The sequence below is a fragment of the Leuciscus leuciscus genome, assembly GCF_965113295.1.
Source record: "Leuciscus leuciscus genome assembly, chromosome: 20".
Taxonomy (NCBI): Eukaryota; Metazoa; Chordata; class Actinopteri; order Cypriniformes; family Leuciscidae; genus Leuciscus; species Leuciscus leuciscus.
In genome coordinates, this window is record NC_138744.1 from 27,002,145 (window position 1) to 27,026,961 (window position 24,817).

Here is a 24,817-nt window from a genome sequence, read left to right on the forward strand (position 1 = left end):
CCCTCTATAGATAAACCTCGGCTCTCCGTCCTCATACAACCAGCTAAAGAAGCGGAAGGCTCCAGCACCTCCACCCACACCGCCCCCCAGTACACCCGAGCCAGTTATTTCCACCTCTGTGCATACTGCACCTGTGCAGGCTTCCTGCAACCCCGTGCCGGTTGAAAGGACCCTGCTGCCTGCTCCCAGAGCCTCAACTCCCGCTGATGACTCTGATCTAAGCCATAGTATTGAGGATTCAGAGCCGGCCAGGTCCATCTGCAGTAGCTCCAGCGGTGATGATGCAGCTGCAGGATCTAGTAGCAGCAGTCTTGCTGAAGAACCTGTCACACATCAGGCTCATGTGATAGCTGCATACACCACATCTTCACTAGAACCTGAACCAGAGCCTGAACCAGAGCCTGAGCACAAGGAAGAAGCAGCTCCTCTCACTATGCCAGAACAAAAACCAGGTCCAAGTTCAGAGGATCCAACACCCGAAGACCCAGTGCTAGAGATGGAGCTAAAAATGGAAGAGATGGAGAATAACCGTAATAGTGGAATAGGTAATGTAACAATCTCTGTTTCTGGATATATCCATAAAAAAATTTATGTAAAATGCAGTACTGTAAACAGAAACTTAGCTTTAACTTTTCCAGCATTATTATTGCTCTTTAAGCTGGCAAATTGACGATGCTGGCATTTCAACAAGTTCCTGTTCAACACATAACCTATAAATGGAAAGATAATGTTAAATTGACACCAGAAGCTGCATGTCTAAAAGTGCATGCTGAGTTTCACATCAACTTACCATCTCCTTCACTCACTCTCTCACACTAAATCAGTTTAATATTGAATCTAGAGTGTTAGAGGGGGAACAACAGGTAAACAAGACCAGTATATCGAGTTTCAGCTCCAGGCCAACTTTATAACACGTCACTGATTTCTGAGAGCACAACATACCACCCCCCAGTCAAGATATCCCTGGTAATAAACAGTAAACAGTTTCCAACGTACAAATAAAGGCCAAAGTATACTTTTTTTTTTTTTACACATTCAGTAAAGGATGCGTATAGTCTGTGTGACATACAATTCTGTCATCAGCATAGTACGTGCTCACCGTATACACGCAGCCCAATTTTTTCTACCCGCGCATAGTACTCCATATACTCAGATCACACATGCACATTGATTTTTATTTTTATTTTGTGCTACTTAGTTCTTCCACTAGTTGGCCATTGTTTGACTTTTGTAAAATTAATGTAAGAGCATTAAGCGAAAATGCAACATAAGCACACAGAGACCGCAACAACTAGACGCCTGCATTGAAGTTTATCTGACGGGGTTAAGAGACACCAGCAACTCTAGTATAAAGACATTTTATCTTCTGGATAACTTCTGGAAAGAAATATCACAGACACTGGTTTGTATTTTTCTGTTCTGCTGTTGTTGGTGTTTCTTTGTCGGGACACAAACACTGTACACATGCTGTGTGCATTTTAATTAGTACGAGTACCAGAGCGCAGTATCGGTAGTATTTAGGTTTCGATTTTTTTTTTTTATGACATTTATAACATCATATATTTGCATATTCATGAGGTTAATAACACTGATTGGAAAACAGCATGAAACACAACCAAGTTTATTAATATCTTGTCTATCTTTGGAAAAGTCAACTTGAACTGTAAATCCACTGTGAATGTCCCAAGTCTTTTGAAAGATACTGCAAAAACCATATAGGTGAAGATTGTTTGCCATCTCTATTTGACATTTTAAACCTCAGAAACAATACAAACTGCATAAATATTTAAAGGGGTGGTTTACTGCTTTTTTTCTTTCCATGATTGTGTTTATGGGGTGCAATATAACATGTCTTCGGGTTTGTTTTTTTAAGTCTTATTTTTCATAAATTTCACCTTTATTGTAAGCCGCTTTCTCCTCTGTCATTTGAACGACCGGTTGACTTCCTGATTCTATGAAACCACTCCCTCAGAAACAGGCAATGGGCTCAGATTGGTTAGTTGGGCCGGTGTGTTGTAATTGGCTAAACTGCGTAGTGCATGTTGTCCGGAAACTTCACGCCCATTACCTTTACAGGCGAAAGTTCAAAGTGCTCCGGTCAAATGTAAATAATGGTGTCAATACTGCCGTATCAGTTTGAGCCAGAATCAGACCCAGAAAGCGGCAATGAAGAGAATCAAGCAACCTCAGCAAACACGGCTCTTACAAAACGTTTCTGAATGGTACAATTTTTTTTATTATTATTATTCTATTCTATTCTAATCTACTATTATTATATAAGAATTTCGATACGCTGTTACTTGAAAATGCTACTGCTGCTTGTTAGCTTTTGAGATACGGTTTTCTCCTGATTAAACATTTAATATAACTGAATAAATGACTGAGTAATACCGTTTTTTAGCTTTTGAGATACGGTTTTCTCCTGATTAAACATTTAATATAACTGAATAAATGACTGAGTAATACCGTTTTTTAAAGTTATTGTTTTAACTTCAGCAGCTGAAGTTGGCTGTTGCGATTACATATAATTTTTTGAACTTTATACACGTTTGTCTTATACACACAAAATAGCATCGAACTAACTGGCTATAAACAAACAGCGTTGGCATTGGTTTACGTTCTTGATCAAATCGAAAAATTACGTCATAAAATATACATGGAAAATACATTTACAAAATTAGTACATAATTACAAATTCAGGTCCAAAATGTTTGTACGCGTTTGTAAGTGTAAGTGGCTACTAAAGCCAGCGCTGGCATTGTTTACGTCCTTGATAAAACTAAAACATTACGTCTGAAATTATACATGCAAACATTAGTAAGTCTTACTTACAGGTTGTGGCCCAACAACTGCTGCCTCTGGTTTTAAAGCTGGAACTGCTTCATGTTTTAGTAACAGTTTCTTGTTGAATCCGGCATTGAATTCGTGGAGATTCTGGAAGCTGTCTTCTGTAAAATGCGCAGCACAGAAAGCTTTTACGATTGAAATTTTCAGGAACATAATCAAACATAAATTTTAGCCATTGTTGACGAACTACAGCGTCCGTATGAAGCCCGAACACAGAAGACCTGGCAGCTGGGTGAAAATAACACACTTTCGACGGCATGGCTACAGCTCTCCACTATAACTCTTCCTCTTCGACAAAGCCGCAGAAATATGGCCATGCCCCCTTTTTTGCATGGGTTAGTTATGTATAAAACCCGGGAAGTATCTCGTTGTAGTCCCATTCGAGTCGTTTTTGTAGGCATTAAACTTCCTGATTTTTAAAAGACGATATCTCTGCTTACGTTGAACTTTCAGCGCAGCAACTTTGCAGATACTGTTCATGCACCAACAGCAACATTATACACCATTTAAAATGAAAAAAGTGAAATCACAATCAACCACCCCTTTAATGAAATGAGCGTTGGTTAGTTTATGATTGCTTGTCTGTTGCTAAACAGCTTGGCCTAACATGTGAGCACTGCATTGTTTCACACGTTATACATTTAAGGGTTTATGAGGCACCTGACTTCAGGGTTGAAAGCAGTGCTTTTCAAAATAGTTGGTGTAAAATGCTGCTTAACCCTAATGGGTGAAACCCCAGAGAACACCATAAAGGTAAAAGTCCATTTTCTCTTTCCTTGTCTCTTATTTCCACTCTCACTGGATCAAACCAAAACACAGTGAGCCACATGCCCAGCTACTTTTAACAAGGAATACTTTATGCAGTGTATATATAATTTAATATATATTAATATTAATATAAGTGTATATAATATATATATATACATATATATATATATATATATATAATGAGCTAATATTCAAGTAATTTTTGTGGTCATTTAAATGATAGAAACCTCCATGAATTTTTGCAGATTTTGAAAGTGAATATGCTTTACAAATGCTTTAGATTTTTTCAGTTCTTGACTTCCTTTTCTTGACAGCAGGGAGCAAATTATTTAATTAAATGTAATATAACTTGTTTAAGTTTTTATTACCCTTTATTATATATATATATATATATATATATATATATAGCCTATATATATATATATATATATATATATATATATATATATATTAGGGCTGGGCGATAAAACGATAACGATATGTATCGCGATAGACACGTAATCAATATCAATAAAAAATGCGTTCGATAAAACGTTCGATAATTATTTATTTATTTTTTTCGTTGGAAGAAACCAGCAAAGCAAGTTTGATTGCATGAACAAAGGCACTCACTCTCTAGTAACTAGATAAAACAGAAAAAGTCAGCTCGCCTGACTTAAAGTCTGACCGTAGTCAGACCAATGTCGTCTGCAGATTATGCAAGACCGTCGTCAGTTTTTCTGTTATTCGCGTGCTTATGCGCTGTTCTAGCTAGTTTCTCAGCGCATACATGTGAAGCTCACATGCACTAAAAGCCTGTCTACCAGCGCCTGAATACTAAGTTATCTTTCGAGTCTTATTTTGCTAATACTGTTATACACACAAGGTTTACATAAACTAGTCGGATATGTCTAAAGTGAAAGCAAACTTGAGAAAATTGAGAGAAAATCTGCTTGTCAAATGCGTGTATAATAGACGCGTCGCGCGCAGCTCTTAAAGAGACAGTAGTAATAGTAAACACGCTGCCGCTTGTCCTTAAAGGGATAGTTCACCCAAAAATAAAAATTATCTCATTATTTACGCACTCTAATGTTGTTCCAAACCTGTATTAATTGCCTTCTAATATTTTCTAATATTAATATTTTGAAGAATGTGGGTATCCAAACAGTAGCTGGTCCCCATTGACTTCCATAGGAGGAAAAATATACTATGGAAGTCACTGGGGTACATCAACTGTTTGGTTACCCACATTCTTCCAAATAACTTTTATTTTCAACAGAAGAAAGAAACTTATTCGAGTTTAAAACAACGTGAGAGAGTAAATTATGAAAATTTGAATTTTTAGGAGAACTATCCCTTTAATGTTAATAAAACAACAAAATGTAAAGAGAAAATCACTCACTGCTCTTGACTAATAACTTTATTAATAGCTTTAATAAGTATCAATGTATAATTTATAGAAAATAGAAAGAAATAGATTTATATAATTTATAGAAAGAAATCGTAATATTATATTTTTGCCATATCGCCCACCCCTTTATAAAGCATTTCTTACGTATTCTTTAATTTTGCACCTTAATGTTAAGAGATAATTGTTAAGTGTTCATTGTGATTTTAGACTTTTGAGTTTTCCATGGTCGTGTTGACATTTCTGCCTTTTTAACTGATGGGATTATAATCAGAGGTAGGTTCAATTTAAAATAAAAAATCTTTAAATGTAATATATTTGTCTCCTGGACTGGTCCTTATTTTAAATATGTTATAAAAAAAATTCAATAATTATCGATATCGACCGATATGAAACACTTATATCGTGATACAGTTTTCAGCCATATCGCCCAGCCCTAATATATATATATATTAGAGGTGGGCATAGATTAATTTTTTTAATCTAGATTAATTTTGAAATTAATCTAGATTAATCTAGATTAAAATGGCTCATTTGAATTCTGCCGAAGGCATTCAGAATATGTGTGCTACCCAAATAATGACTATAAAAGTAAGTCTTTGAGAACGGGTTTCTCAAGCCAGGTGGCGCATTAGACCAGGGGCTCATCTCCTGTTTCCAAAATGCATCACAAACTGCTTGAGAAAGCTGTTCTACTCATAGACTGTAAAAGGTTACTACTGTACTGTTACCGTCCGTAGGCAACATTAGGTAGGCCTATGTTATTATCAACTACTATAGGCTATCAATTAGGGATGGGCGATATGGCCTAAAATCTATATTGTGATATACATTGCAGCCTCTTGCGATAACGATATACAGTATATTATAATAAAACCATTTCAGAACAGATTACACAGACCCATGCTAAACAACTGCTAAATGTATTTTTTTTTTAAAGGGTGTATGTAGTTTTGAGAACATATATTGTGCAAAACTGTAAGTATACAACATAATTTTGCAGATAAATAAAATTTAAGTACACTAGCTGCAGAGACTTAAGTAGGTCTAATGTTTATTATGGCTTGGAGCTTATGAAACCCCAAATTTAAAATTAGAATATTGTCTAACTGATGTCTTTTCAGTTAAAAAGAAACACAACAACGATTCTTAAAATCGAGATTATGTGCTACACCACTAAGATATATTGGAATGGGAATAATACGCGCGCGCTGGTATTCAGTGATATCATGTTTCGTTTTGAATTTGAGGTGGTAGAACGGATTAGCCGTGTGTTAACTTACCGAACTGTTACCCCACACACTCTGTATATAGTTTGCTGCTGCTCGTCTGACGGCTTAAACCCGAACCAAGTCCAAATAATGGATGTTGCACCGATCTTTTTCACCAGCTTTCACTTTCAGCCGTGTTTACTTAAGATGACGACGAATATGCGTTGCAGCCGGGTTTACCTCGCGGCCGCGGGTAGATTGCGTCATCATAGCTTGTGTAGTATAGAGCCATCTCCCAACCCAACTTGGAGAATAGATTAACGGCGATATTTTTTTTATCGCGCGATAAGAGTCTCGCGTTAACGCAGCACGTTAACGCCGATAACGGCCCACCACTAATATATATATATATATATATATAATAGCAATGACCTACATAAACAGCAATAATCAGCAGCAGCGTAGCAGATCTATTCTGCCAAGACCAAGTAAGGGATTATGTACATCCAGCCATTACTTATCTGAGAATAAACACCGACAGGGTGATGAGGACCCCGACACGAAGCGGAGGTGTCTTCCATCAGCCTGAAGGGGGTTATTCTCAGATAACAACCGGCTGGATGTGCATTATCCCGCTTATTACACGGCTACTTGCCACATAAGTAAATAATTAGACACAAAATATTGATCTGAGTCTACATTTTTTATTAGCTCTTTAAACACAAAGGTTCCACGGAGAGAGCAGTTGCTAGCGCGGCAAGTTCCAACTAGACAGATATTTAAGGGATACGGTACAGTCATACCACTTATTACACAGAATTTCGCCACGTAAATAATTATGGGGATAAGAGATAGTGATTTCAGATTAAACTGATTTCAGTTTGTTTTAAAATCGTACCTGTTTGTTATCCTATAATCCAACATTGTACAAAACAATAGTCACAAAATGGCAGCAGCTGCATTTGTATGAAACAAGAGAGAGCGAGTCCACAATACTGGATGGCATAATTAAATAATTGTACAAAAATATTGATTCGACTTAATATTGTATTAGCTCACCAAAAGAAAAACTTCCATAAAGAAAAACAGTTCCTTGCAAGCGTATAGTGCTGCTGACAACCCGGATGAGCCTGTGTTATCTGTTTTGAGCGGTTGTTATCTGGTAATAACATACATGGCACGACTGACCAATCAGAATCACGTATTCCACAGAGCCGTGTAATAAATACATATAACAACAGCATGAGTGGACACGTATCCTATAGTAATTGAATGGAGCTTTTGTTCTGTTAGCTGCTGAACTGGCATTACTGAGACTGATATAGTACTTACTGAATGCTGTCCCATCGCTTCTCAAAACACCCCACAAACATTGTTTCTCTTTAAACTCCTGCTGGCTTCAAGATAACCTCCACAGGAGAGGGACAAGATAATGAGTAAACATTTAGATGTCACGTCATGACTGATGTAACTCCACTTATGTTGTTCTGCTCTTTGATTTCTTCCGGTACATCCAAATGACTCATAAGCTGACTACCTCAGTCTCTGGAGTTGTGCTTTGTAAGTAACATTGATCATTTATATAGGGCATTGCAAAACCCTTACCCCAATCTCCGAACACTGGCATTTTGTTCCAAAAAACTGAAACTAATTGATTGTTTAAATGTTACAATGCAGTATGTTAAAAAATAGAAAATTGATTGAACAAAAAGCAGAACACTGATAGATGTTGTCTGCTTCAGTATTCAACCCAACACCCTAGTAAATGCGTTTAAATGCACTTTAAATGTTCACGGACTAAAAGCTTTTTTTTTAAATGTCATGTAAACGCTTTATCTAACTGAAATCAGTCCAGATTTTGAGAAGTTGGACTAACAGACCTGTAAAGGCGATTGGAGTTCGGCTTCATCCAGCATGTATAACTGGACTACAACTGGCCATGGCGTTGAGCGCTTGCTCCAAAAGACAGAAGTGACGTATTTTAATGCTTCAAATATTAGTTTATGCATTGTGTTTTGTATAGACAAAGAGACAGACAGAAACTTTATCTGAACTATACAAAATACTAATGTAGATTGATTAAAACTGTCCGTGCAAACACAGTGTAATGTGGTAAGGTCACTGTTTGCAGCAATGACAGTCTTTTGTGGTACATACATAGCAGCATTGCAGACTGTTTTGTTGTATTTTTTGCTTATTTGGGGTATTCTTCTAGTTTGTTCAGGTTGGTCGAAAGGCATTTATAAAACTGTTTCAGAAGAGCCACAGATTCTAATTTGGATGCAGATCAAGGCTTTGACTGGGCCATTTTAGGACATTCGCCTTTTTGTTCGACACTCCAGTGATACTTTGATTTTGTGTTTGGGATCATTGTCCTAGAGATGAACTTTCTAAAAAGTCATTGTTCTATTTAATAACACGTCCAATCGCTGCTAATAAAAGCAGACCCACAACATGATGCTGTCACCACTATGCTTTACTCTTTGTGATGTGGCCACAGGCCAATGATTTGAACCACGCACCCTCCAGATTTGGCTAAAAACCTTGATGTTGTTACTTTGCAATCAGTTCACTAGTAAGCTGTTTGGATGCTTTCAATTATTCTTCAGGAGTAAATGGTACAGTCTTATGCAGGCCAGTGTTGTGCTCTTGGTATAGCTGACTAGTGCACCTTTGGGCTCAGTTATTGAACTCTGTAGCTTCTTCAACGTGATCTTTGTCCTTTCTATGTCCTTTCATTCCTGTTTGAACAGAGAGTATTAAGCATTCACTCTTATGCAACACAGGAAATCAATGCTTAAGGGGAGACACGGCAAAAACATCGTTTTTTTTTTTCACTGGTCAATTTTGAGATTTTGGACTATTTGTCTTCAGTAACATGTCTTCTTTCAGACTTGTGGTGAAAAAAAGTCTGAAATACACATTTAGGTCTTTATTTTACTACACTTTGTCTATTTGCGTTTGTAGATTTCTCCTAAATTCAACAAAAGTTGGCGTTCTAAATCATCCCGCTGCTCCGTGATCGCTGTCTGCACACTGTCATCACATATACCGTTGGAAAGCTCTCTCTCTCCTGTACAATGCTGTCAGATCCAAATATGGTCATTTCCTTTTTATCAGCAACCAATCGTGGAAAGTACAATGGGGCATTTAACTCTAAAAGCGAAATCTCATTGGCTGATGTCAATTTCTGACAACGTGATTCGTTCAGATGCATCACGTGACGTGCTCTGACATTTCTAGAGTGTGTTTTTGACTGTTTTTCACTGGGGTTCTGTTCAGTTGAAGGCCATAAATACTATGTTATATAAGTTTTGATGTGTTTTAGGTGGTTTGTATTGTTGATTGCTAATGATTTGATAAGATATTTTGTCTGTAAATAGTTGTTTCCACTAAAAAAGTATGAATTTTTACAATACAAATCTTTAAAGGCCGTTTTCTCAAAATGGGTTTTTTCTCATACTCTGAGCCAGAAATCTCCACTTCAGCAGCACTTACATAAACCAAACTTTCCAGTTGTATTCCTATCTATATTCCTAAGGTTTTTACAAAGGGGTTTGTCCATATATCGTTCAGATTCTGATTTATACAACATTTTATACCTAAAAACGGGGCGAAACTGGATGTTTTTGGCTGTTGACAGTCTTTTCTGATTAATGGAGTGATAAAAAGAGATATCCAAAATCCCCTTTGTAAAAATCTTTGACTCTAATGTGTCAACAAAATAAAACAAGAATTTTGAATCTGGCTTTATCCAATGTTCAGATTTCTCTTCTGGAAATTCTGGAGATTTTTTTATGAGATAATACCTCATTTGCATATTTAAACATAAATATTCTAAAATCTTGTAATACAAAAGATATTTGTCTTAATGTCAGTAATCAACTGGGGAAGTTTCATGCTGATATTTAATAGTTATTTTTTTTTTCCCTATTCATCTGGGGTGTCTCCCACTGATCTTGCACTCCCGGAGCAAACAGTCCCACTGCTAAAGAGCCTCGTACTCACATAATTATTAACATAGACAGGTGTTAGCCATCAATTGCTAAAAGAAAAACGAGACAAACACTGAAGTAAAGTCAGTTGCAATTTCTGGTTCACGCAGACTTTAATTCTTATTACAGACTGCAAAGCTGGTGAGAGAAAATACAGTAGCAAGAGCTACTGGCTATATTGAGTGTCCCAGGTCACCTCCAACCTTTCCCCTTCCTTTAGGGAGGACTTCCAAGATGCCTCTTACAATCATGTACAGACCACCCCTCAGTGTAGGTCCCATACTTTTAAATTCAGACCCTCTTTAAAGCTCTATGCTTTTTTGTCTGACAATATTTTTTCATCAATTGTTTTTTTTTTTCTTGAGTTCGTCTCCTACAGATGTGCTGCCTCAATGTAGACCCTCACTTTTTTCCTTTTAGCTTGGTTCCTCTTTTCCATTTCTAAGCTTCTCAATGTGTTTATGGTTAAAGATTTCCCTTTTTGCTTTTCCTTAGATGTCAACTTAGCGTGTGTCTGCACATAGTAATTCTGTGAAGACTGATCAGTGACTCAAGTTCATGGTTCACACTGTCCTTGTTATAACGGGTTCAGAAGGAAGTTCTCATTTCAACACATATCATTTCCCATTTACTCTGCCTACCTTTGATGAGAGATTGATGTGATGGTAAACCACTTCATCCAGCTTGTGTTGTAAGAGGTCATATTAAACATTTTGGACTTCTGTTTGGATACAAATGAGTCATTCTCTTTAAAGAGCAGAAATTTCTTCACAAAATGCATATTTAATATTTGGCAAAGCTGAATCATTTGGCATGCTTTTTTGCTGAGTTCTACTGACACAGTCTCTATTGCCAAGACTTGATGTTCATTCCTGTACTTTCTTAGATTAGAGGAAGCAAAACCTTTTAATGTACCTGTTAACTTAGAAGTGAAAACCGGTTACATGGTAAGGAAGACCTCACACTGTAACAACAAAGCAGTACATTTTTATTTAGGTCCGTTTAATTCACACAGGGACATCCGACGTGTGTGTGTGTGTGTGTGTGTGTGTGTGTGTGTGTGTGTGTGTGTGTGTGTGTGTGTGTGTTCTGTTGTCTAAATTAAAATGTGAATTAGGGTTGTGCAATTCGGGGAAAATATCTAGTTACGATTTTTCTGACAGATATTGCGATTTGATTTGCAATTTAATTTTGTAAAGTCAAGCTTCAGCTCAATATTCTCAATAGTGTGGAGCACACACTCTAAATCAAAGGAGTACAACATGCCTTTAACTTTAGACTCCTCCACTACCTTGTAGTCTAGCAGATGCAGTGTGCCTTTCTATTAGTGTTCATTTTGTCAGCTATTTTTTATTATTATTTAGTCTTAGTCCTGTGTCAAATGTACTTTTTAGTTATCATATTTAGTCAACCATGTGCTGTTTTTGTTTAGTCAAGTTTTAGTCGACTAAATGTCTGAGCATTTAGTCTAGTTTTCGTCAATGAAAACTTAGTTGCATTTTCGTCATGCTGCATAATGGTTAAATTAATAATCCCGATTATTTTGCTCAAAATTATAAGCATAACGATTGTTGTCATTTGACTTTCACCTATAAGCACAAATCAAGAGAATGTCAACTAATACACATGGTTTATTTTACCTCATCTAGTTTCCTGATTTAGTATAGGTTATTTATCATATAGGCCTACTGGTAAAACAAGAAACTTCTCTCAAAAATTAAAACAGTGAAATTCCTAGTAATCCAATAAATTCAAATTACTTAAATGTCTTTCTATTAAATCAACAGCAAAACAAAATAAATAAAATAAATACTTATTGTACCATGCAGTTATTCAGCAACCACAACCGCAATCAATAGGCTATAGTCGAGATCCATGTTTGGATTTTTTGCAGTTCATCACTGAGAAGGTTTGATCGCAGATTTAGTAGCAGCAAACAGCGCAAGCAGCTCATGACAGAACACAGACCAACTGAATGAAACTTAATTCATTTAAGCAGAAAATCGAGATCGCTAAACTGCAGGTTTCTTTGAGATTAAAGGTGCATTAAGCAACTTTTCATGTTAAAAATACCCGTTTTCTAACCCATACATGCTTAAACAATTGCCTGATGGGCTGAATGAGCCCTTCTCTGATCACTGAGATTGTCTCTATAATCCTGTAAAGTAAAATAAATAAGAGGGATTCGGGCCGGAATTTTAGACTGGGCGTGACGTCATGCGCGTTCACGGCACGCTCACCTGGCTGTCTGGCAGGTTTGTGTATTCGCCGCCATTCTCCGTAGAAGATGGATTCTAAGAGATTGGCTTGTAGTTCATTTCAAACACCAACGCAAACTCCACGTAAGATAAAAAAAAGAAAACTTTTGTCCGTGAGCGTGCACACTTCTGGCTGCAGTTTCGCTTGCCGCCAGAGGGGACATAGTTCTGCAAAAACTCAGAGACTTGCGCAATGCACCTTTAAGTAAAACACTGGGTAGAAAACGTGTTCTTTTAACAGAAAAACTTGATTGAGGGATTTAAATTGTTAAAAGCTGGCAACCGCAAGCATGAATGCTCGAAGCGGCTTTCTGCCAAAAACAAAGAGTGATTTTGGTCAAGTTTCAATTTTTTTAACTGCATTTAGTCTTTTTTTCGTCAACAATATTGCATGTTTATTTAGTCACAGTTATTGTTTAATGATGTTGGTGTCGTCTCATCTTCGTCTTGTCTTAGTCATGGAAAAAAAGGTCGTCAACGAACATTTTTTGTCACGTTAACGAAATGAACACTACTTTCTATCCAATAGATGTTAGCTTCTTTGGTGTAGCACATAGGTGTGCTCACTCAGTTGGTTAGTAAGACTGCCACACAAAGAGGACAGTCATGCTTTTGCTCTGGGACATATTTTTCATATCGCATCCACATCGCAGCCTTTTGCGAAAAGCAAATCGCAACGTTTCAAATCGCAATTTCGATTACGATTTAACGTTCAGCCCTAATGTGAATAGTTATAAAATGGATAGTTCTGTCTCTAAAATTTTATTCAATTAACTTTCGACACATTGAAAAACCTCTGACATGTGGCTTGTAAAGTGGAGCTCAAAGTTCAAATTAAATATTAAAATAATTAACAGCTTGTTTCATTACATCTATCTTTGAATGAATCCGCTTTTTTTAATTTATTTTTTTAATTGAATGAACAGTTTAATGACTGAGTGACAGCCTGTCTAGAATGTGCAGAGACTTTCAATGCCAATACTGGTGAAATAGCAGAAAGCCTCTTGTAAAGTGAGATTCAAGGAACTAACTGTTATATAACAATAGCCTGACAAGCTCATTGTCAGGTTTATGTTGTGTTTATTATATTATGTGGACCCGACCCTTATTTTGTCTTCATTTTCATTTTACTCCACTTCGTTTTAACGCGCTTTTTAGTTTCGGGTTCATTACTGAACATGTACTCGTCTTCGTGCCTGCTGACCACAGCGTAACACTTATTTATTTAGCAATAAATAAATGGAGATAAAAACACATACCGCACTGTCGAGTCACTCAAAATTACCTCAAAGGAAATTCCTTCACCACGACAGCCCTACTCGTTTCTTATTGGCTATTTTGACAGTACTGACGTAATCACAGTCTTGCTCATCCTGATTTAAAATCCTAAATATCAAACATGTTTGATGTGATCGGGCGAGCCCGATTTGTGTGAGAGCAGATCGGGAGGTACAAGATCCAATCTGTGAACGCCTCACATTACCAGATAATCTGTGCCGAACATCGGAACCGATCGAGGTCATCAACAAGATTTTTTCTCCGATTCTCGGGAGGGAAAAATTGGGGATAAATCGGCCTAAAACTCCTGTAGTGTGAGCCAGGCATAAGCTAGATCAACATTAGAATAACATACTGATTATATTCTAACAGTTCATCATGTTGAGCTATATAACATTAATTCGTATATGTACATTTGCTCACCTGTCTAATAAAGTACATGCAAGAGTGGCGTCTCTGTCAAGTCGTGACTCGTGAAGCACAGTGTCAAGTCAAAGTTTGTCGGGACGTGGAGCTCTCGGCATCTCGAAAACGCCATGCAGATATTGATCCTCGTTTTATTTCTCCTTTTGTCCATAAGTCTGCTCGCCATGGTCCATAATGTTTGAACGAAACAACAACAGCGTGCTGCTAGACGTTACTCAGTTGTCCACATCTGTCGCTATGGTTACTATGACAGTAGTATGTACGATATTGTAATAACGATAATGTAAGTACACAATTTAAAGAAATATATAACACTGTGCAAGTGGTTTTTGGATATTTTGATACAAAATTCTTACATATTGTACCTTTAATTTGCGCTTACAAAGTAAATAGTGTCAATTTTGATTTCATGACGACCTTAACAAAGCATGCTGTATCCATTGACGGTGGTTTACTAATAATTGGTGCTTCTACATCAGTGTTATTCACCTGTCATTTCCCTCTGATTTTTATAGAAGCCTGTTTCCACCACACTTGAGTAAAAAATATGATTCTGTAAGTAATAATAATGAGAAACTTTCTCATTAATATGACTTAGTATCTCATTATGAGAAAGTTTCTCATAATAATGACTCAGTTTCTCGAAATCATAAGAAATGTCTCATAATTATTACTTCAATGCAAGCAGCTGAGCAGAAGGGAGTGGTACGTTAGCGACATGCGCTAGTCAAACGGTTTAAATGCGAGAACACAGCAAACATGGCGCGTTCTGCAAAACAGTTGTTTTTGTTAAAATCAGCATAATCTACAAAGTTCTATCTATAATATCATTCAATAAAATTAATGTTGAATTATCAGTATATCTTCTTAGGGCTGTGATGATGGCAGTGTTTTACCACCTCGGTGGTAATGGGCCAACTACCGGCGGTGATGCGGTGGTACCTTAATTAAATACATTTTGAAATATATATATTTTTTAAAATAGATAAACAAACAGCCATTTCATAACAAACGTATGTTTATTTTAGCACTTCCATCAGTGAAACAACACACTACAGCCTGTAAATATGTAAATATTAGAAAGTTCAATATTAATTGAAAAACATTCGTTTTATATTTCCCCACAAAGATGCGTCATATAGCCTACCGCTCTGCAAAGACCTTGGGACATGAGCAGGAAAGCGACCATCTCTTCTCTAACTTCGTCATGTTTTCTCCTTATGTTCCAGGCAACTAACACTTGTTGTAAAAAGTCTGAAGAGCGAATTTTATCTTCCACAGGGGCAAGACATTTAGGCTATATTTGATTTTGCGCTGACTGAGAAAGCGAACCTAAAATCACCAGCGTGGGTGATATGCTTTATACAAATAAGCTTGCCACACAAAATACACACAAATCAAAATTCTAAATCCTTTTAGTCCCACTTTTTCACAGGGGAATAATACAACAGATGTTTCGGCTCACAGGCCTTCTTCAGTGTGTTGGTTTATGTGTTGATATAACATGTATTTCGCATAGACTTCTATTGAATAAAATATATACTATGTAGATTTATAAATGAATAAAAGATATACTATGACAGCCCGTCTCATTAACTGATAATGTATCATTCATTTTTATTTAATAATTATTATTAGGGATGCACCAATACCAGTATCGGTATCTGATACTCGTACTCGTACTCTTTAAAATGCTCCAATACTAGCAACCGATACCACGTAGCAGTGTACAGTGTTTGTGTCCAGACAAAGAAACACAGACAACAGAAAGTATAATGGGGATAAAAAAGAAGGCTATAAATTAAGTAAATGGATCTGTAAAACATTGGGACCTATCTTGCACCCAGCGCAAGTGACTTTGTACACCGACGCATGTATCATTCCTATTTTGCACCCGCGCAAAACTGACTTTTCCCTCCACAGAAGCACGTCGGTAAGTTAGGAAATACACTTGCGCTCCCGGGGGCGGTTCAGCGCAAAGAGGAGGCGTTCTCCGGCGCAAACGTTCCTTCATGCTATTTTGCAGGTTTAGAAAACAATTGCACCACTAACCAGAAAAAAATAGTTTAAAGTCAATGGCGCGTTGCGCATGTTATTCATATGCTATTTTAAGGGCGCATGCTTGGCCATAATCAATGTAGCGTGTGCACAACGCGCATACACTTTGATTCTCTCATCTACACAGAAGCAGCAGTTTTCATTTTTGCAAATCATACATTATTACGATAGATAGATAGATAGATAGATAGATAGATAGATAGATAGATAGATAGATAGATAGATAGATAGATAGATAGATAGATAATTTGATTATTTGTTCTTATTTTATTACTGACAGCTTACTTGTCTTTAATAATTTTTTTAATTTACATTAATTAGGCTAGTATTTTTTTTACTGTAATATGAAAATTGAAATAGAGAATTGTGATATTTTACTGATATCTTAACATTTGAACCACTGACCCAATCCTCAGCACTGAGTCCTGCTGGAGTAGCTCTAAATATGTGCTGTGCAATTAAATGATAGATAAAATATGATAGAGCAATAGAATGAAGAGTAAAAGTAACAGACGCTCATTCAATACATTTTTAACATGCTTAAGCATGGAAATAACTGAAGGAAATATATATGCTAAACAAATTAAGCAAACTTATATGATTCTTATTCTTTTGGTTTCTCTATCCAATATTTTTAATAATTACAAATGCAGTGAAAATACAGGTATCGGTATTGGCAAGTACCAAAAATGAAAGTCTCAATATCTGACTCATTTTGGAAAAAGTGCCATCGATACATCTCTAATTATTATAGATTTCACTGACTTGAACAAAAACAACTGTTTTGCAGAATGTGCCATGTTTGCTGTGTTCTCACATTTACACGGCTTTGATCAGCGGATGTTGATAACCGTGCCACTCCGCTGTTTTGCACATACATATAAGTATTAAATACGAGAAATGTTCTGATTATTATGAGAACATTTCTCATTATTATGAGAAAGTGTATTGTTATTATGAGGAAGTTTCTTATTATTGTGAACTACTAAGTCGTTATTATGAGAAAGCTTCTCAATATAATGAAATACTAAGTCATAATTATGGTAAAGTTTCTCATTTCTCATACTCAAGTGTGGTGGAAATGGGCTTCCATAGATTTTAGGGATAGGTTTTGGGTAGTGTTAGGGAAAGGGTTAGGACTACATTTTCAGACAGGAATGTTGTTCCAGGATCAACAAAATATTTTGAGCCAGGAACATTTCTTTCTTGGCCAACTCCCGGTGACCGTTAAAATGCTGGCATTCATGTTTCGGTTTTATAGCGGCAAGTTCAAAATGTTCTGGTAACCACATGCCAATCATTGCAATTTTTGGAGTAAGTCAGAAGGATAATTTAGCTGATTCACTCCTGCATTTAAATGCAGTTGTCAGTCCCAAAAATTGCTTGTTTTTCTAATTTCTTGTGTGTGTGTGTGTGTGTGTGTGTGTGTGTGTGTGTGTGTGTGTGTGTGTGTGTGTGTGTGTGTGTGTGTGTGCATGTGCCTGTGTGGGGCTGGATTGTGCACACATTTTTGATTGCTGACCCAGTTGTATTCTGTATTAATGCACCAAGTTGCTTGTGACTAAACAGTCTACAGACAAGTCAGTGAACTGTATTATTTGGTATTTATTTTGATTATCACATGGATAAAGCCATTTAACAAAAGCAATACACCACTCATGGCTGTGTTACATTGATTTTATTACAGTTAGGGGTGCTTGCAACCTGCAAGGGCTTTTAGAGGCTTACTGAAATTTAGAATGTAGCAGTATACACTAAATATTACATTATAATTAAGCAATATTTGCTTTTTCCTCTCTTTTTTCCTTCTGCAGTCTACTGCTGTGCACCTGTCTCGCTGCGCTCTGGACGCCGGTGAACTGACGTTCATCCCTTCTTCACCTTTTCTCTTTCACCTTTCGCCTTCCTCTGCCTGATGGGTTTCTGTTCATTTGCGTCTATCTTCTTCCACACTATTCTTGTTGCTTGCCCGCTATGCTTAGTTCCCTAAAGCTTACAGAAAGCCAAGATGTGAGACTCAACCACTTTTTTATTTGTCTGTAAATATACGCATTTTGTATTGCAACTGATTAGCTTGAGAAGTCAGATGAAGGAATGGAACCATACAGCATGGTCAGAGTTACAGTCCTGGAGCGCTGTTCTTTATTTACGTTTGTTTAACAGCTTAAATTGATATTTTAAAATGGTTTGAGGGATTAAGAATGTGATGTAATGTTCACAAGTCAATGACATTTTTCAAACCTCATGCACACAGGTGATGTACAAGAAACGAGTCTTGTTTTACATTGTTGCATGCTGGTTTGCTCTAGAAGGAAAAGGTATGTTTCTGTTTTGTTTAAACCAACTTTACTAGCTCCTTTTTACCACCATGTTTATCATTGTGTTTATGGGTTAGTTAACCACAGATTTACTGTATGAAGGGCAACAAGAACACAATCAATAATAAGAATGTCTTTGTTTACACTTGCTCAGCTTTAAATTAGCATGACTGCTAAGTGCTTTTTTGATTGATGGATTTGCCCCCAAATATAACTGACACAACCTTTTCAGACTTTGTGCACTTTATGTTTGTCTTTAAGAGTCTGTGTGACAAATTCTTATTAAATGATTTGAGATGTGTCTGCACTTCAAAGCTTTTATAATTTAGATTACAATTAGCATATCTTGTGATGTTAGCTGTGAGGTGATTGCACTTGGAGGTTGTCATCCCATTTCATACAGGATTAGTCAGGAGTTTTATGGCATTACATGACATTTGTCATTCATTATCTGTGAGGATTTTTAAGGAGGGGCCTTAGCTCAACAATTACAACATGGTTCACTGAAGTAATACCAGTACAGTAAATATAATATGGCTGGATAAGTCTCCAGGAGATATGAGAATTGACATACAGGTCAATGACATTGCACTTTTTGGTTGCATTTTTTTTTACAGTGCGTGCATTTTCAATGTACTCACAGTGTACTTACCCACAAAAGGATTGAGTAATGTAAGGTAACTACATGGGTTAAGTTAACCCCTTTACGTGCAAAGTTTGCAGACGGACCCATATTTTTGTTGTTCAACATTCACTGCACTTTAAAACATCACACTCTAACTTGTTCGAGACAAACTGAGTATCATTCGAAAGATTAAAGACTCCAGCTTCAATATTTGACCACTGTTTATGATAAAACTGGGTTGCAGTGACATTCATTATTATTATGTATGTCAGGAGTGGAAAATAATCAATCTGTAATTTTTTTATATTCTGAAAAGAATATCATCACACATGCCTGCTCCGGTTTATTTGTGTTCACATTCATGCACTAGACAGCGTCCGTTAAGGCTCTTAGAGCAAAGTTGTGCATATTTGGAAAAATATTGATTATGACATGTTTGCTAAATATTTCGTCATACAGAATATAATTTAACTTTTAATTTCACGCTGAATTATGCGATCTGAAGAGCTAAAATGGCGTACACAGTGTGCTGTCCGTTCTTTTCTGGGTTTTGCGTCAGTTATGACCTCAGCTGCGCTCATTCGGTCTACACAGCTGTCAATCACCTTACGTGACCATAATCCTGCCTCTCTGGATGACGCTGCCCTGTACACTTCCTTCTTCGCAGGTCTGTGAAGAACAAACCCAAATAAACATTTCTGTATGTTAATGTTTTTTTGTTTTTTTTTAAGCAAATGTTGTCTTTTACCTTTTTTTTTCTTGTCAGAGTGCACTAGAATGCTTTGTTTACATGTTAAAATGACAACAACAAAAAGAAATCCTGGAGGACAATGCCCCCAGACCCCCTACAACAATTTACTTCGTAAACATGTCACCTTTTTCACCTCATGCGAGTTTGCAGGTCTGAATATATACTTTTTAAAATAAATTTTGCTGAATTAATATTAATTTAGATATTTTGCATAAATGAATAGGTATATACAATTGTCCTTCATAATAAAGAAAAAATCCTTATTAAAAGAATAGAATTCTTGAAAACTAAATAGTTTGCCGTACTATTTTACTATTATTTCTTAGGGAAAAAAGCAGTAAAGAGGTTTTGTTAAAATATTATTAACATCTGAAAACCTTTGTCACTTCACACAACTTTGAATTTGCAACCAACATGCAGAATAAAGCATAAAACAGGAAATGATAGACAGTTTGCATTTTAGCATTTCCGGTTCCATCGTCACAAAGTCAGTGTTTTTTTTTAATGGGAATATGGTTAAAAGCCTGAAATAAGGTCTGTGGTGATCACAAGCTCAAGATATTTTCACGTTTTATTGTACGACATAAAACATCTCTGGTTACAAATGTAATCTAGGTTCGCTGAGAAGGAGACACTGTGTCTGAGAAGACGCTATGGAGAAACCCTCAGCGTGACCGTGGTCTGAAGCACGTGTCTAAACGCGACAATTGTATTGGCCGACGACAGCCTATGACGTCACTACCAGTGCGACCGTGAGTATAAAAGGTAGCCTGAGGAACATGTCAATCACTTCTTCTTCTGAAGGAACCGTGGCAGGCACAGCGAAAGCATGGCAGTGAGACGCAGTGTCTCGTTCTCCTTCTCGGGGAACCTAGGTTACATTTGTAACCCGAGACGTTCCCTTTCGAATGATAAGATGCTATGGGGAACAAATACCCACACTGCCATGCTGAGCGGAATGCACTAAAAAGCTGACTCTCCTGACCTCACTGTCAGAGTCAGATTCCCCAAAGGCATGCACCGGCAAGCTCTCAGCCAAACCGTTGGTGGAGAATGGTACGGTTAAATTTTTTACCGTTACACCCCTAGTATGAACCTAATGCTCATTCTGAATATTGTAGATTTGTAAGGATTTTCTTAAACTCTGTAGTCAGTGTGAGTCCTCACTGCAGGACATTACATAACTACAATTTATTATAAGCCATTGCTTTGTGCTATTAATTTCTTAGGAACTAAGAAATTTAATTAAATGCTTCTTATGGCTCCTGTTGCAAGTATGCATCTAATGCCAGATTGCTCTGGAAATAAAACAAAGATTGAATACAGAGGAACACCACTAAGATTTGTCACCTGGGAAGATCTTGTGTGGTTTGCCACAACGCGCGTTGGCTTGTTGGTAAGATCTTTGCATGGTTGTGTTTGTAATCAAGATTTCAACAATATCAGACTCAGTAGTGTGGCTCTGATTTCAAGAAAATGTCTAATTTTGTGGATGTGACAGTGTTTACTCATGACATAAGATGCCATGTGCCACTAATCGATAGTGTGTGTGTGTGTGTGTGTGTGTGTGTGTGTGTGTGTGTGTGTGTGTGTGTGTGTGTGTGTGTGTGTGTGTGTGTGTGTGTGTGCACGTAAACTCTCTCTGTGGTTGCAGCTGGCGTATATATGAGCTCTGCTGGGAAAGGGTTGGGAAAGAGCTTGTGAGTCACAATGAATCCAGGAACAGGCCTCTCTTCAACTTAACTACCAAAACCTGAACACATACACACACTTTCACAACACACCAAGTTCATCCTGAGGTTGCTCAATTAAAACCTCCCTCTCTTCTCTTCTGTCTGTTTTTAATATCCTAAAAAAGGCATCTGCATTTATTGTAATAACAGGTGATTATGTGAGAGATTTTAGGGTTTGGAGAATGAGAGAGAAATCAATACGCTAAAGTCATAAAGGAACAGCAGAAAGAGAGAGAGAGCAGTTTGAAGAATAGGACAGTGTTGGAACACACGTATTTGCACAAGCGGTTTCTCAAGAACAAGTGAGTTATGTTTGGTTTGTTATGTTTGGCGTTAATCCATGACCCACATTCCATTTGATTTTATTCACCGTCTCATTTTTTATATACAAGAAACAGAGAAAATACAGATTTGTATTTGTATTTGTTTAGGCCTAAAAAGAGCAACCGAATTATTTTGGTTTTGTGTTTGTCTTTGTCTTTGCAAAACTTTAAGGTGCTGAGTTGTTCTAAGTGGTTTTTCCATAGATATGGCTCATTCAAAGTCTCTTTTTTAGTCCGTTTTATAGTCTAAGTAATGAAAAAAAAAACAGTGCACTGCTTTATCTGTTCCCATGAAACTTTAATAAACTGCAACTTTTTGACCAAACAAGGTCTTTTACATTCTCAAAGCAAATCCTTACACCTGATAAAAGACGAGTGCCATTAGCTAACTAACCAATTATTCAATAAGCAAAAAGAAGACATCAAACAATCATTGTAATGAATGACATCCAAAAATAAACAAACGCAATTCAAACAACAATCCAAAATTTTATTGTCTACCAGTCCATTCACATAACTAATTGCACACATCTTAACAAGCTTCAACAAATGATCCAGGACCACCACGTTGCCCAACTGACAAGAGCTGCCATTTCTGTTGCATATGAAAAATATCAAACTCCAAACGCGTTTTTGTAGTTTACACGGAGATGATAAATAAGGGTGTCATTTTTAAAAACTTGCACTTTGAAACCTGTTTTCAGACCACCAAAACGTTGTGTAAATGAACGGCTAAAACGCACAAAGAGTTGAAAACCCTGAGCTGTGCGGCACAGACTTTTATCAGCTCAGAGCAATATTAAACAGCACAGCACGAGCTCTGAACAGGTTTACTCGCAAACCGATCTCGATCACACAACACCGTTACTAAACAGCGATTGGAGATCCAGTGAGAAAGCGTTTGAATGTGGCGCAGTATTAATTACATCGCTGCAAGATCTAGTAAGAAGCATTCAAATTTGGCGCAGATTTCTCTGTTGTAAATCATAGATATCAGATCAAACAGCGCAGACGTGGAAACCAGGAGAAACATTGTGCCATAAACAAACAAGTTATAAAAGGCTTTTCAGTCCACAAATAACCAACATTCACCATGGATTTAATGTAGTAATGTTAACTGTAACCATGGGATTGTGGCTGAAATATTTGAATGTTTTTACATTATCTATTACAGGGTTCGTACAACCTTTTGAGAGTGAAATTCAAGCACTTGTTTCAGAGACTTCTAAATGCTTCACACCATTTCCAGCTTTTCAAAGCTCTAAATATTAACATAACACTCTTTTTAACAGAGAGTACATGCACGTTTTGCACTAATTCTGTTCCTTTGGTTTTGGACTTGATGAAGCATGTTACATAATTAACCCAATTGGAAGTACTGACCCATTATGGCATGGTTCCCTCAATCCAGCCCTGGAGGCCTTCTGCACTGCAGAGTTTAGCTCAAACCCTGATCAAATTTCTAGTGGCTGTGTCTGAAAGCTTAGGCAGCTGAATTGTTGCCTCGTTGCCCTATCAGGCAATTACTTGGCAGGTAGCATTTGCGCTCAAAGGTACCTTACAAAACTTATTTTGAACAGGCTTTGGAGACAGGCTTTGGATGCTTCAATCTAATGATCGAAGAAAACAAAGTGAGCTTTGGTGACAACAAATATTTAATTACTACAATACTAATTCTCTCTAGAAATGACTGTCTTGAAGTTGAAGTTGTTTGAAGTTGGTCAGAAACATACATTTACACAAACTAACTACCAACCGCAAATTTCAGACGCCATGATCAGATGAAGGTATCTCGGTAGACAGGATGTGTCTCGATCATTGGTTTCAGACACGCCTTGTTGCCTTCCTGCCTCCATATGCTAACTGTGGAGGTGGCATTTTTCAGCTTTTTGGCACAGCCAATAACTCTGAAGGTCTTGATTAGCTTGTTTAACTCTGCCGGGCAGTGGCCATTCAGGACCAAATTTGAGGAATTCTGCATTATGGCATTAATGACAGTGACATTTTATCTCCCTTTCAGCCTGGCAGCATTCAGCTCACGAGTCTTCGTCAGAGAGGGTGGCAGAGCAGGAAGTGGAAACGGTGTCCGTGGCGAGCAGTGAGAGTTTTGCAGACCAGGGCTATGCGGCATCAGAGGGCATGGCCGAAGAGTCCGGCCTAGTCTCGCCCTCTGAAAGGGTACAATCTATGTCACCTGTGGACATCATGTCTCTAAACAGTGGCTCAGCTCTGCCTGAAAAGTCCAAAGACTCTTGCAGTGACAGCGATGAGGGCTGTGCAACCTGGGGTTCCAGAAAAAGGTATGCACATGTACACGTTTACTCTAGCTATAGACCAGACCAACAAACAAAAGCCTCTGGCACATGCCTGTTCACACCAACACAAATGTTCGGTTAAAAAAATATTGGTCTGATTTTGCAATGTCAATCTTTGACAGTAGGTGATGCTTATAGAAAAGCAAAAATGCCTAAATGGTTGGCCAGTATCTTCATAGTTCGCTTGACAAGATATTAGAACACCTCTCCATAAATAAATTTGGTCTGAACAGACGCATCAACAGTGGTTTTAAAATTAATATGTTTAGCACACCAAATATCACACAATGGGCCCTATTTTAACGATCTGAAACGCAAGTGTCAAGCGCAAAGCGCAAGTAACTTTGTGGGCGGGTCTCGGCGCTGTTGCTATTTTCCCGGCGGGATAATGTCACGAATCACACACAAAAGAGAGAGATCCAAGTGCAGTTAATTTATTGGGGTAATCCGTACTCACAATCAGTTCAGGCAAATGGTCAAAATCCAATAAGTCAATCCAAGAACATAAAACAAGAACAGGCGGC

At 37.3% G+C, this 24,817-nt stretch overlaps 1 protein-coding gene across 8 annotated transcripts in view; it reads left to right on the forward strand.

Moving 5' to 3' along the window:
• The window catches only part of cobl (cordon-bleu WH2 repeat protein), a 129,283-nt gene that overhangs the window by 91,339 nt on the left and 13,127 nt on the right, over positions 1–24,817 (forward strand). For all 8 annotated transcript variants that reach the window (XM_082150240.1, XM_082150245.1, XM_082150243.1 and 5 more), the window contains 2 exons: positions 11–545; positions 23,999–24,278. In XM_082150240.1, the coding sequence (XP_082006366.1) occupies positions 11–545; positions 23,999–24,278 (815 nt within the window). The remainder of the gene's footprint in view (positions 1–10; positions 546–23,998; positions 24,279–24,817) is intronic.